We start from the raw sequence: 15,275 nt of genomic DNA on the forward strand, positions 1-15,275 counted from the left end.
CGTAGCTCTTGACCTGGCCAGGGAAAGTTCATTACCACCGTGTCAACAGGGCAGAGTACAAAGTATCTAATAAACACCGCCACCAAGAAAAAAACAAAACAAAATGTGTTTACCAACAGCCTATAAAGTGTTGTTGCGAATTATTGCCGCCGTACGAACATATTCCAATTCCAAAATTGTGTTTGATGGGGTTTTTGGGGTTCATTTTTGGATAGTTAGTTTTCTAATAACGCAGCCATGGGTCATATACTCACATACAAACCCACACGCACTCAGACAAACATCCATGCCCATGGCCTGATGGTGTTTCGATGGCGTTTGTCATTTTATTGCAAAACACTGATTCAAGGATATTGTATAATATTTTTAGCAATAAAATTAACCATTTTCTGCCATACTTGTAGTCTGTGTGTGTGATTTTTAATTTGCGGCAATAAAGCATAGACGTTAAATAGCTGCACGTGCCACAAGCTGCATAGCATCATTATTTAAAATTAGAGAGAACCAAATTTTTATTTAATGGCGTGCAACAACATAGAGCGTGGCTAATAGGTGGGAGGAAAGAGTTATGCAAATAATTACAATGATTTATTGGTCATATTTTACAACATGTAATTAAATTTACACTATGTGCAAATATTGCCGCAAATCAAAAGTGGAATGATAATATGGTACTTTAAAAGAACAGCCAGTATGAAATTTCATTTTTGGTGACAATTTTTCTGTGATATCGTTCGACTAAAGGTCCAATAACGTTTTATAGAATAAAACAGCAGATACCATAATTTTTCCATCCAACGGTTTAAATGCTTTGGTGGGAGTTCACCGTGTGCAGAAATTATGAAACCCTGTTTCTAGCATAATGACAATCGGTGGGATTATTAGACCTATTCCTCTTAAAATGTTATAGGATTTAAACTAAGATAAACAAGCGTCATTCATTATCAATATGCGATATGTTAAGAAAGTTAATTTTATTATGTTCAACAATGAAGCTCATATTTGGCTTAATGTGTATGATAATAAGGAGAATTTGTATTTTAGATTGAAAATCAGGCATGAGATTGCAAATGCCGTATGTAGAAAAAGTTCTAGTTTGGAGCATGGTGGCTTCGTTGGACCGTACATCTTCAGTGAACATTTTATTTCAAGTTTGGGACGGACCGGACGTAGATCATGCGATATAAGGCCTTTGACTACTTTTGTGGGGCTATGTTAAAGTTCTTGTCAGTACAGACAAGTCCGCTTCAATTGATGCATGGGAAGATGATTTTGAAAAAGAGTATGAAAAAAATATTATATGGACTCAACGATTTCTGTTTTTTTTTTTTTAAATCTTTCATATAGTTTCTCAAAGTGGTGTAGGATATCATATAGTCGGTCCCCTTCGACTCTTGCATCCTTGGCCAATAATAAAATTTTTTTTTTATTTTATTTTTTTTTTTTTTTGTATCTTTTACTCATTTATAATCCAAAGTGGAAAATTACTGTCCATTTGGTCCCAATTCATGGCAAAACTCTTTAAAATACCAATGTTAGTCCACTTTTTAGAGTTTTCCCTAAAATATTGATATACTATTGATAATTTTAGCAGTCCGACGACGTTATATATATATATATCTAAATTTTTCTGTGGTTCGTGATTGCGCATTAAAAGTAAAATTTCAAAAAACTCACAAAATTGTCAAAATCATTTAAAGGTAGATGAAAAACACATATACATAAGGGACTTTTACTTTAGCACGAAGGCCGCAAAATGGGTGGTTTAGTCACAAATCGAGAAAAAACAAAAAAAGCCTGGGTTGCCTCACCCTGGTTTTACCCTTTTTCTTATTAAAGTAGGCTCAGCATCAATGTAAATAAACTTCGCAGGTTAATATCATGAAAAGTTTGCAAGTCGATTTTTTGGTACACATATGAAGAAAAAAATCCTCACTCCGAATCTATTCACGATCAAATTTTTGGTTAATGCGCTCAAAATTTATCGAGTTTATTATATTGACCAAAAACGTTGATATATGACTTCCTTCGTAAATTATGAATATGCAGATATTATAACAACTGCGAAAAAGTTGCACATTTTCGAGATATATGAGAAAAATAATAAACAATTAGGAGATTTCCTCATTATTTTCTTTATATTCATGACATGCACCCACCTAAAATTAATTTAAAAATATCTACATAATCTAAACACCACCATAAATCAAATGATATAAAAATCACACAAGTCTGTATAGGGGTTTGTTAATTAAAGCGACAACAAAACAAGATATTGACGAAAATTATTTGTTTTTGGTTCGAAGAAATAATGTCATCATATTTATTTTTTAATTTTATACAAGAAATTTCAAAAAAACAAAAAAAATGTTTGTGTTATTCTTCTATTTTACCCGAATTTCACCGAAAAATTGACATATATAAAAATAATTTCTTCTAGTGTATAAGTATGTACCTTGCGGATTATAGCAAGACCCATCCGATAAATCTTTGGGTTCTATAAATAGGAATAAATCTTAAAATAAAATAATATTATGAAATATACATTTTAAATTGTCTCTAAATAGCGTAATTCTCAAAATCATTTGATGCGCATGCAGTTTCCAGGAAGTACTGAAGTTTATCTTCCAATCCATATATATTTTGCGAAATTTTACTTGACGGCTAAGATGTACTACATGTTGCATTGAAGTACTCAAAAACTCGTAAAACGCGAATAATTTCCCAAAAGTCCATATGCCTTTATCGCGCATTCGATTTCGGTGTGCAACCCGAAAAACTACATCGATTTATACCAATATCTTTCAATTGACAGATCTAAAAATTTGTGTCCGAAAAATAGGATTTGTAGAAATTTGATGGCACAAAATGTTCACCTTTGGATGAGTTTTACTCTGAAGCTGTGTATACTACATACACAGATTCGCGACTACAATAATCATATAATCGATTTTCAGAAATTCGTGAAGTAAAATTCAAGAAACGCTCAAAATCGAGCTTCAAAATGTCAGCATCATTAATGATGGATGCAGATAATGTTTTGAAAAATGATACATAAGAGACATAGTCCTCGTAGGCTCCTAGTTTTACACATTTTTTTCAAATTAAAGTAGACACAGCTTCCACGCATATAATATCATGAAAAGTTTGCAGCGACAGATCAAAAAACACTGTGGTACAGGGTATTATGTCTTTGTGCATATGTTTGTAACAGGCAAAAGGAAACGAGATAGACACATGGTTCCTTTTGAGAATATGCATAGAATCACTTTTTAAGTCGTATGTCCGTCTGTTTGTTCATGTTAAATTGTAAACAAAGTACAGGTCGCATTTTTGATTGGATTTGGATGAAATTTGACGCAGCTCATTTATTTGGCCCAAGGACGAACCATATTGAAATTAAAAAAAATCGGTTCAGAATTAGATATAGCTACCATATATATTTTCGTCCGATTTAAAATAAATAGTGCACCAAAGTACCTATATATCTTTGGATTTGCACGAAATTTGGTATAGCGTACTAAATCAAGTCTAGAATGGTGTATTAAGTTTCGTGAAAATCGATTGAGATTTAGATATAGCTCTCATATATATTTTCGTCCCATTTTAGGGAAATAGTGCACCAATGACCCTATGTATTGTTCGATTTGGACGAAATTTGTCATAGTGTACTAAATAATGTCAATAATGATGTGTGCTCAGTTTCGTGAAAATCGGTTCAGATTTCGATATAGCTCCCATATATATTTTCGTTCGATTTTATGAAAATATTGAACCAAAGTCCCTATATATTCTTAGATTTGGACGAAATTTGGCATAGCGTACTGAATTAAGTCTAGAACGATGAGCGTTAAGTTTCGTGAAAATCGATTCAGATTTAGATATAGCTCCCATATATATTTTCGTCCGATTTTATGTAAATGGTGCATCAAAGTCCCTATATATCTTTAAATTTGCAAGAAATTTGCAAAGCGTACCAAACTAAGTCTAGAATAGTGTGTGCAAAGTTTCGTGAAAATCGGTTCAGATTTAGATATAGCTCCCATATTTTCGTCCGATTTTAGGAAAATAGTTCACCAAATCTCTTAATATCGTTCGATTTGTATGAAATTTGGCATATCTTACTGAATTAAGTCTAGAATGATGAGTAGTAAGTTTCGGGAAAATCCGTTTAGATTTCGATATAGCTCGCATATATATTTTCGTCCCATTTTAATTAAATGGTGCTCCAAACTCCTCATTTTTGTCATATTGACGAGAAATTTTGCACAACTTACAAAATTAAGTATAGAGTGACGTAATTTCTTTTTGTAGAAATGCTGACATAGCCCATATTGACCGACTTGATGTTTATTGGGTTTCAAATTATTAACGAGTGTCCGATAGAGATTTAAGCTTTAATCGATTTACATAATTTTGTTTCATTCTCTATCTTCCAAATGAACAGTTTAGTATGTATAGGTTACAAAATGACATGTTTATGGATTGATCTTAGTCGGTTCATATTTATTATGTTATGTTAGAATGCATCTGTTGAATATACCCAAAGTGGTGAAGGGTATCATATAGTCCGACTTTACTACTTTCCTTACTGGTTTTTCATATACGCAAGAAATTCCCGAGTTATAAAGGGGTGAACCTCGGCTTCAGCTATGTTAAAAAATTGGCAATAGTGCCCATATATATTTACGCTTGTTCTTAAAATTACGAATTTCGAATATATTACTTCTAAGACATTTGGAATTGAAAATGAGATATATCGGTCCATCGTTTAGGTATAGCACCCGTATAAGGGTATCCGATATTTTGGGTATTTTATGGTATTATGAAATGTAATTTGTTATTTGTTTATATTTGATATTAAATGATTAATGTATAATATAGTACGATAGCGGTGATGGTTAAACACGTCTTCACTTTGTTTTCTATTGGTTAGTCATTTTTATGATTATCTCTTACTTACGCTCTCACACACTGACTCTCAATTTAGTTCGGTTAAACACTGGACTAGGGGCATGTTTTTTTAGCCGAATTGGCTCTAATTTGATATAAAGGATTCTCATTGGGGTAGAAAGTCTCTATTCCTAAAATTATCAATATTTGTAGTCCAAATAGAGTGGTACTCCCTATTATTCGAATTGTGGGACTTTGGCACGTTTTTCAACCAAATTTGGAGGCTGACATATACATTTGCAGGAAGTTATGAAATTGGCATTCTGGCTTTTTGTAGTGTGAAACACATTTTTTACAGTTTTTCCAGGATCCAGTTCTCAGCCTGAGTGTCTATAATCTATTTTTTTTAACCAACTATATTTACAACCAACTCGCAGATAACTTACAATGATATAGTCACCATATAAAGTTTCCGATATTTTTTTAAGAGTTTAAGAGAATAGTTTGTTTTTGATATTTCCAACATTTCAATATTAAGTTAAGACTCACAGGAAACGTTTTCAGAGTATAACAAATGTTTTTTTTCTACTTCTATTACCATTGAAATACAATAAATATTTCCAAAGGAATAAGATTATTTACCACTTGAACTTTCATTTGTTTTCTTCCTGGCTTCAAATTGGAAAATTTTGCAATTGGTATGTTGCAATATTTGATGAAAAGTAGATCTATAAGTTTATACAACAAAGTGTTGAATAGCGGCCTGATTAATGCTTATGTGTGTGTAATTAAAATCCCGAATTTCACAAAAATAACCCAAACTCACTCCCCTAACAAACCCCAAAATTTCAATGATGCAACAAACTGCCATGGAATGGAAATTTTTGGATAAATGGATGCGGTTTTCCTTGTTGACGAATGAATGCTATGAAGGCATGAAAAGAAAGAAATCAGGTTTGTGTCTTAAGTCTTTTGTTCATTTGTATTTATTTCATCGTCATCGTCGTTGTCGCGAATATGAAACCAAAAGTGGTTGAACAAATGATAAATTTTTGGTGCATTTTTTGACAAATTTGCACAAAATAAAATCATCTAACCGTTGAACGACTGACTGACTGTGCATGAGCATGCAATTGTGCTATATCGAATCCATTGATGTACTAGTTGCCGGGTGGCTATAGATGTATGTGAAGTTTTAATGTATTGTGGCTTCGTTTAGTTGTGTGTAGATGTATGTTTGCATTACAACACTTGTAAACCTCTTAACATAAAACATGACACATGCTAAAGCAAGCATACAAACACACACGCACCCAATGCATTTTGACGCACGCGTCTACAAATTGTATTCAAGGAAATTGTCTAAGCATATTTTGGGAATAAAGATACAGAAAAACAAACAACAAGAAAAACATATAAATGTATATACAAAATGAAAACAAAATTAAATAATATAATATAAAAATATTTTATTAAGAGCACACAGAGATGAGGTTGTAAACAACACTCAACCACAGCAACAACAACAACTTAGCAAAAGTCATAAAGATCAACGTTTAGTCGATGGCGGTATAATAATGGGAATTATTGTAGTACATTAGAACAAACTACGGTATTTATGTTTCGTAATATCTCAAAATACTCGTCGGAGACTCCGACTGTTGGGATTGCGACAACCTAAAAATTTTTGGGATAGACATTTTAGGAGACATGGTTTATTCTATAATGACATTTAATATTTGGGTTTCGATTTTATGTTAACAAATGTTCAAAATTTTGACATTTTGATGGAGAGGTGGTGGACCGACTGGTCCTATCTTCAAACTTGATCAATCCAAGATGAACATAATACGTTATGCAATGTTTCGGTGGAATTTTATATTCCGTTCGCTTCACATAAAATTACAAGTTATTTCAAAGTTATCGCATTTTGACAGGGAGTTTCTAGAAGGAGTGGGCTGATAAGTCCCATCTTCAAACTTGACTTTAGTAAAAAAAATAATACGGTGTGCACATTTTTTAACAAATCGGACACTCTATTCGCTTGATATTGCCTCATGGTATAATAATAGAAGGTGTTGTTGTACAGCAAACGATACAACAACCACATGGAAATTTGTTGTTGTAAGTTCTACTAGTGTCAACGTCATTTGCCTAAAAAATGTAGTGTAAACAAGCAAACAAATTATCAACAAATTTATTTTGAAAATGTAATATTTTCGAATCCTCAAAATAAAATTGAAAAACATGAATAAAAATCTATCAAATTTATATTTCTATCGCTTCCACATCATTCCTATAATTGAGTCATTGACACTTATATGTGTAACACATATGAAAATGCTGGAAATTTCCATGAAGAAATATATGCTTCCTCAAACTTTCCCAGCAAGCATATTGAGTAAATTGAATACGGGAGGACATTTAATAAAGAGCAATTTTAAATTGTATGCGTTCCCAATTTTCTGTTGAGTGATTTTTATAAACATAATTTGTCATATTCTTATTGACACTAGTATTACGTTGGAAACAAATCAACTGGGATTTGCTGTTACCTTTTATAATTGTACCATGCCTTACCAAATTTTTAAAAATGTTGACACTTTGGTCCCATTTTCGGACTAGGTTTGGTAAATATGATAGGTTGGGCAAAGTTTTGTTCAAATATACTAACAAGGATGACCTCGAACTAATATTCGTTTTTTCATACCTTCAACCAGAAGGTTGCAAACACCTCAAAATATTCACCTGAGACTCCATAAGTTATATATTCTTATATATTCCATGACCCTCCGTAAAATTTTGCAAATACATTGGTACTACTCCAAGGATATTTCGTATTGAAAATGACATATATCGATCTACCTTTTTCGTTGCTCCATAAGCAGTATTTCTGAATAATCAAATTTTGAAGTCTTTCTGCATGTTTTCAAGCTCATTGGGTAAATAATCATCATACTAAAAATTGTCAATATTTGCATCACCAATTTCGGTATTTTGGGGAGTTTGGGCACGTGTTTCAACCAAATTACAAACTTTTTCGGTTCACATTCAGTAGAAAAACTCTGAACCAAAATTATCGATATTGGCTAAAGTTTCCGGGTAGCTCCAATATAAAGGAGCGGGGTTTTTTGGACATGTTTTTCAACTGAATTTACTCAAATTCGATTTTTGGTTCTCATAGGGTGTCAAATCTTTCAAACAAAAAATAATAGATTTACGTTTCAGTATAGCTCTAAAGCACGGTACCGAACCACTTTCGATGCTTTAGCCGCATTTGCCATCGATGTGTCTGTAATTTGGCATAAGGTGGGTTTGAAGGTTGACATACATATATACACAAAACTCTCAACATAGGTCAATGTAAAGTCCCTATATAATGGTAACGACCCATTGTCAGTCTTTAGGCGCATTTTCACATTGTAGTGGCTGTATTTTAAGATATTGGAAGGTAAAATACGTATTTGCGGAAAGTTGTCCATATATGTATGTATTACTAAGTTTATAACTGAATTTTACCATCGAAGTGGCTATAATTTGATACATTGGATTCCTAGTGAATAAAAGTATTTCCAGAAATTATGCAAAGTTCACAATAACCCGTTTAAATTTTGGTAGTTCCTGCCCAAGTCTTCCAATCTGAGTGTCTGTAATTTTGAACAATATTTCTTCAGATAATGAAAAACCTACATACTATAATTTTATATTCAAAATCCTTGGTAGGTAGAAATCTTCTTCACATAAAATGTTCAATGGCCCATTTATTTAGTACTGCCTCTGAGTAAAAGTACATTATATCTAGCCTCTATAATAAAACTTCTAGGTAGTAAACATATCGAGTATATCGTAGAGTTTAATGTATACAAGGGCTATTCTCAAATATGTGTAGCATGGGCTTTTAAGTAATGTAGACATCTAGGTAATCACATTATTTCCCATAATTACTAAACTGTCCACCGTGTGTGGCGGCGCCACACATAAAATTTATACGCGTGCCATAGTTATGTATGTGTGTTCGTAAAACTATTCGCCCCTGTGGCTGTGTGTGAGCGTACATTTTCAAACATTGTGTGCCTGTGCCATGATAAACAGATTTTCTTTAAAAGACGCTGATTTTTGTGGAAAATCGTTCAAATGCTTTTTAGACATTAAACGAATAACAACATCTTTAAAACGACTCAATAGCAGTCAACGAAGAGTCATTTAACTCAATATTTAAAAGAAACCACTCAATGTCAAAGAGTTTTTGAGTGTTGAGTAGTTCGCTTCATACCGCGAGTGTTGTAAAGAAAGTGAAAAGAAAACGCACACACAAAAAGCTACTCACTCGTAAAAAGCTTGGGATAGGTTAAACAAAGTGGAATACAAACAAAACTTATTAAAGCCCATGCGATCATATGCCGCCGGTTTGAAACGGTAAAAGTCTTAACGATAACCTCAAACGTAACGGACGTCTTGGTAGCGCGTAGACGTCGAACAAAAGAAACGAATAATTGTCGGAACGGAAATTCCAAAATATTGTAAAAAAAATATTAAAAACTAAAACCAAAAACCGCACACAAAGCAAACACAATGAAGGTGAGTATTCGGAGAAGGATTCATATTGGATGTGAAATGGACAAAGAGCGATAAAAATAAAATAATTACTAAACACCAAGGAAATATTAAAGTGTAAAATAAACTGTAAAGAGATTCCTGCACCCGCTTTAAGATTATCGTGGATACCAAGAAAAAGAGTGAAAGTGTGATCGTGATAATGATGTTCAAGACAAACACCACGACAATGACATTGTGCGTATATCACGAGTATTTGGATTTACCTTTTAACCAAAATAAACTAAACTGTCAATACTGCAACGAAAAGTGACAAGAAATTAAATTTGTGCAAAGAAAATAAATAAACAAAACAAAAAAAAAAACTATATGGAAGAAAGACAACAAAAACTGTTTTGATATTGACTTTAGTGAAAATTGAAAATAATCATTGATTTGATGTTTCCACCGTTCAACATTTTACCAACGACCAACAATAATTTCATGGCTCAAAAACAAGTTCAAGTGCATTATTATGTTGTTGCGGTTTTCCATTTCCTTTTGCCTCTTTCTCTTCTTCCTCTATTGCGGCAAAAACAAAAAAAAACAGAAAACAACAAGAAATTGCAACTCTATTAAATATGGATTTTATAATGGACGGGTTTTTGGTCAGGTACATCAACCCGTTTTTTTTCTTGCATTCATCATCGCCATCGTCGTCATTGTCCGAAAGTGAACGCAATGGTTTTTTTTTTTTTTGTCTTCTTCTTTGTTGTTTGCCACTTTCCGTTTCAAACGGCCAGTCAACGACAGCAACAACAAAAACAATGTGAATGAGTGTGTATGTAATCCGAATGGACGTGTGTGGTTTAGAAATTATGTAATGCTACCAATTTAAGCTCAGCTGTTAGCGGATAGAGAGAAAGAGACACCCCTCCTCATAAGCCAATGTAATCGAATGTCATGACTAAAATTTATGGAAAATCAAATCGAAAATAAAAACAATTCCCGAAATAAATATAACAAAAATTGAGGATGAACAAATAGTGTGCAAATAAAAGACAGACCGACATCATCATCACCATCGGTGATGATTAACAATAATATTTAAATAAACACCGGTTTTTATGTTGCAATATTGAATGAAACGCCGAAAAAGCGATTCAAAATCTGCTGATTATGAACAATGGACTTAGGTTATTTCCATTGATGGGGTGTCATCACATGTGTTAGGTGTTTGGTTGTATTTATATTTATATTTTCCCGCCAGAAATTAATATATATTAATATCAGCAGATATTCATTCACAAAAAATGCTTTGTTAATAAAAAATATTTTGCCGGCAATAGTGGATTATTTTGCAATTCTTGTATTTTCTGAAATTTTCCCATAATTGTTATTATAAATTTAAAACATAAACTTAGAACTAAAATTGTGAATTGCATATTTTTGGATATTTCGGCTAAGCGTATTCATAATGTTACTAAAATGGGGGTAAATAAATCAGGATCAGACAAAGTTCCTATTATTACGTTCTTTTTCACACAAATTACTCTCAAAGAGAGGACGCGTGGTTTGCCTAATGCGGAAATAAATACACCCCATGCATATAACAATAAATAATTATGTTATCTGGCTTTAGCAATTTTATTGGTGTAAAATATTGGGAATTTTAGATTTCCACATTCATGGCTAATACTCCAATGATATTTGGTATTGAAAATGTTCCATATTATAACATTTTTTAGGGTAGCACCCACATAACGGCACATTTTCAGCTTATTGAGTAGAAAATATTGGCCCAAGTATCCGGGTAGCCCCCATCACTTAATATTCGGTATTTGACTGTAATTATTTTGGATGATCATTGAGTAGAAAATGCTCCTTATAATATTCGCCCAAGTTTCCGGATATCCCCCAAAAATGGTATAAATGTGTGGAATATTTAAATGGGGGATATTAAACATAAGTGAATCTATGCTCCCATTATTTTCCAATGATACCATGGAAATTACTGGAGGCCAGAAATAATAAATTGAATCCAAGTTTGCTGGTAACTTTTCCAAAAATGTCCACCATAGAGTGTTGTCATGAATAAGGACCGGGTAATAATATTGGGAATATACCAAAAAATTGGACCTATATAGACGATTTATTTAAATAAATGTTGTGAACCACAAAGCACACCAAACTCTTAATGGGGATTTTTCCCAACACATGTTAAGATGGAACGTATGTCTAAACTAAAATCGTGCAATTTAGAGAGCAAAGTAATATGAGGATATACCTATCAGAAACAAATTACACAGAAACACTACTCACGCCCACAGATCATATAAATCAAGTTTGGTCAAAATCAGTGCAGTGGTTTTTGAGTTTAGCCACCACGAATGTAAACTTAATTTTTATATATAGAGATTTCGCAAAATATCGAAAATAAAAAAGACAGTAGACTTGGTTATCACAGAATAAATTAGTAATGGCCCAGAACAAATTTCATGTAAATTAAGATTTGAAAATGGAAGTCGCATATAGAAATCCCAATTCGAACATCATTTTGCTTTCCATTAGCTGAAATTGTTATACCCTACTTCGATCTTTTATACAGGCCAATTTCACGGTTCTTCGACAGTGGATTCTGCGATAATTTTGTTAACATAGCTGAAGCCGAGGTTCATCCATTTATAACTCAAGAATTATTAAAGTATATTCATCTATCTTTAAATGATGCTCACATTTTGAAGGTCGATTTCGAGTGTTTTTTAATTGTTCTTCAATCCCATATATATTTGTAATTTGATTTATAAAAAATCGTACTTATAGCGGGTATCCTTAAGCTTTTTTAGGTTTCGTATAAAATCTTCAAAATCCATCAACTAGAACGGCGGAAACTGGCCTGTCAAAAACAAGAAATTTGGCAAAAAAATGTTTTTGAATATATCGCGGATATAAATGCATCTATTCCCTGGATAATTTCCGTTCCAATAAATAAACCGAACGAATTTTTATCTTTTTAGACAACAAAACATTAAAACTTCAGCTAAAAGAGAGATGTAATCAATTTATCTCAAAAATAGAGGAAGTTACTACATCCATGGTTCTTGATGGCCGCATTGAAATAGGTATAGATCAATGTATTATTGTAGACTGTACACCGAAAAGCGTGTGGACTTTTTGGAAATTATTCGCGTTGTACGAATCTTTAGCCACTTAAATGCAACGTGTACTACATCTTAGACGTCAAATGAAGTTTCGGAAAATATACATTGATTGGAAGATAATCTTCAGTACATCCTGGAAACCGTATGCGCATCAAATGATTTTGAAGATTACGCATTTACACGCAATTTTACATTATTTTTTTGAAGCAAAAACAAATATTTTTTCTGAATATCTTGTTTTGTTGTTGCTGTAATTTGAATATTAATCTTTGCGCGACATATTTTTTGCGTGCACCAACTAAAAACTTCATCGCGAACGGATTTGGAGTCTGGGAGTTTTTCCCTTTATATGTACCAAAAACCACTAATGTAGTACGAACATAAAAAAACGATTTTTTGAAAATGGAATATTAAAAAATTGGAATATGGTCCATATACTGTGCACCAAGGACTCAACGTTAGCCCGATCAATACGAAAATTAGCATATGCTCGATTCCTGTGCAATTTGCTGCAAAATATCCTTTACATAACTATACTGATTCATTGTATATTCTATAAAGGTAAATTTTCCTTTAGCTGGCATGCACCTCCATACCGAAACTCCACCTCCTCGGTGTTTAACCGTTGAAACAAAATTTTCTTTATTTAGCACATTCCTTACTTCTTTTTATGTAATTATTAGCGGAATTCATTCTTTTCTGCCAATTGATGCATTAGAGGTACGGCTTTTTACGAGTTACCCGCAATAAAATTATTTTTTTTTTCACACGGTGTATTCATGAATGTGTTTGCTGAAGGATTCTCCTTAAGTTTCACTGATTATAGATGCCGTAATTCTGTAATTTTCTTTTATTGAAGCGAAAATAGTTTTTACATAAAAATACAAAATATAATATTATGGCCAATATGATATTGAGTTGTGGTCATGATCTTTAAAATTTGTTGTATTTAAGAATTACAAATGGAATATACTTTTTTTGTACATATATAGATACCAATATGTGAACCCAAAAAGATATATCCACTATTAGATATTGTGACCTTAAAGAAATAATTGTGTCAAATTTTGAATCTTCTTAATTAGAAATTATGCCGAAATGTTTTCAGCACATGGTAAGAATTTTTTCTTACACTTCGTCTCCAAATTCCCAACCAATTATGTTTGTAATAATGTAACTATGATGCTAGTTAAAGAATTGTACAATAATGTTATGACTACTAATAAGCTTGCCGACTAACTTAATTATCATACTCACAATTATATTAATTTCTATGTACACACACCACTTCCATATGGACAATCAATTTAACTCAAACATTAAGTAATTATTTCGCTCGGCGGATATAAAAAATTGCATAGTAGGAAATCTTAAACAAAATTGTTCGCTTTCAAACATGCGAACAAGGAGAAAACACAATTCCCTCCATCCGCATATGCGAGAGCGTTAAGATAAAGTGCAAACAACCATAGCGTATCCATATGACAAAATAATAAACAAAATATTTATGTATATAAACAACAAGCCAACCAGGTACACCACCACACCCTTAACAAGAGAAAGCGTTCATAAAAACAAAACAAAAACAATGAACGGAAGATACAAGAAACCCAAATCGATTAAATTAACAGATGATGTCTTTATTCACACATTCCGCTAGAAAAAGTTAAGCACCACTTGCTTTAAAAGGCAACACCTACCCATCAAGTGGCTGGCAATGTTCGTATTTGCTCATTAAAATGAACGCTTCTAGCCATCGGCCAATTCTCACGATGTCAAAATAATATTGTCTTAGGTTAGTTACTTAAATTGGAACATAAAACATTTCCGTCTCTGAATGGGTACAATGGATAATACCAGTGTGACTGACCAACAACCGAACAACAAGTTTCGGTTGGTTAATTTAAATTTCTATTAAAGTTGTAGAAGATTGATAACGAAAGGGAGAGGAAAAGAAATACTCATATGTGACACAAAAAAACCCAAACACAGTTCAAGCATTCAACCGGGTTACTTATTAGTCATAACACTACTATTTAGAGTCTCCTTGTCATTTACCAAATTCCGAAATAAAGTCAAGTTGACATAATCGCGTGTCATAATAAATGAATGAAACGGAATGACCAAATGGTTTGAGACAAGAAAATGTCATCCAACATTTCGTATTTAATATTTTAGGTTGTAATAGTTATACACGACGTGGCATATAGTTTATTGCAATAAAATTCAATAATTTAATAAAGAATTTAATATAGTGCATATATACTTCTGGACTCACAAGATTCGTAACCAGATTAAAGTGGTATTGAATCAGTCCATTTTCTCAGTCTTAATCAAATTAGTTCAAAATTCATAGATTTTCGGGTGACTAAAGATTAGCTAATTTTTTATAATACTTTTTAAAAAGTATTTATTCATCAATAACTAGTGCTTTGCCAAAATCCCACGCCCTCATAGATGTGTTAGTTGTTGCGTTATCATGGTCCGAACAAAAGGTGCATAACATTAAGGTAGTATTCCTGTGACAAGAATTCATTACAGTTGAAAGAAAAAGTTTGGGTCCATTTGATCCTGTTTAAATTTGGCAAAGTTCAGTTCATAATTGTGGCTTCCAGAAAAAAAAACAGACAAAAATAAAATTTTTGGTCCATTTCATCCTATAAATATTAACCGATCATTACCAAAAAA

At 32.5% G+C, this 15,275-nt stretch overlaps 1 protein-coding gene across 1 annotated transcript in view; it reads left to right on the forward strand.

Annotated features, from left to right (window-relative positions):
- The first annotated feature begins 9,436 nt into the window (after positions 1-9,436).
- Positions 9,437-15,275, forward strand: part of LOC133328780 (uncharacterized) — a 34,187-nt gene continuing 28,348 nt past the window's right edge. The window contains exon 1 of the mRNA XM_061537325.1: positions 9,437-9,471. Within this exon, the coding sequence (XP_061393309.1) occupies positions 9,466-9,471 (6 nt within the window). The 5' untranslated portion in view covers positions 9,437-9,465. The remainder of the gene's footprint in view (positions 9,472-15,275) is intronic.

Source organism: Musca vetustissima, unplaced genomic scaffold (genome assembly GCF_032173495.1).
Source record: "Musca vetustissima isolate MV318-11 ecotype Yass unplaced genomic scaffold, APGP_CSIRO_Mvet_v1 utg18749, whole genome shotgun sequence".
Classification (NCBI taxonomy): Eukaryota; Metazoa; Arthropoda; class Insecta; order Diptera; family Muscidae; genus Musca; species Musca vetustissima.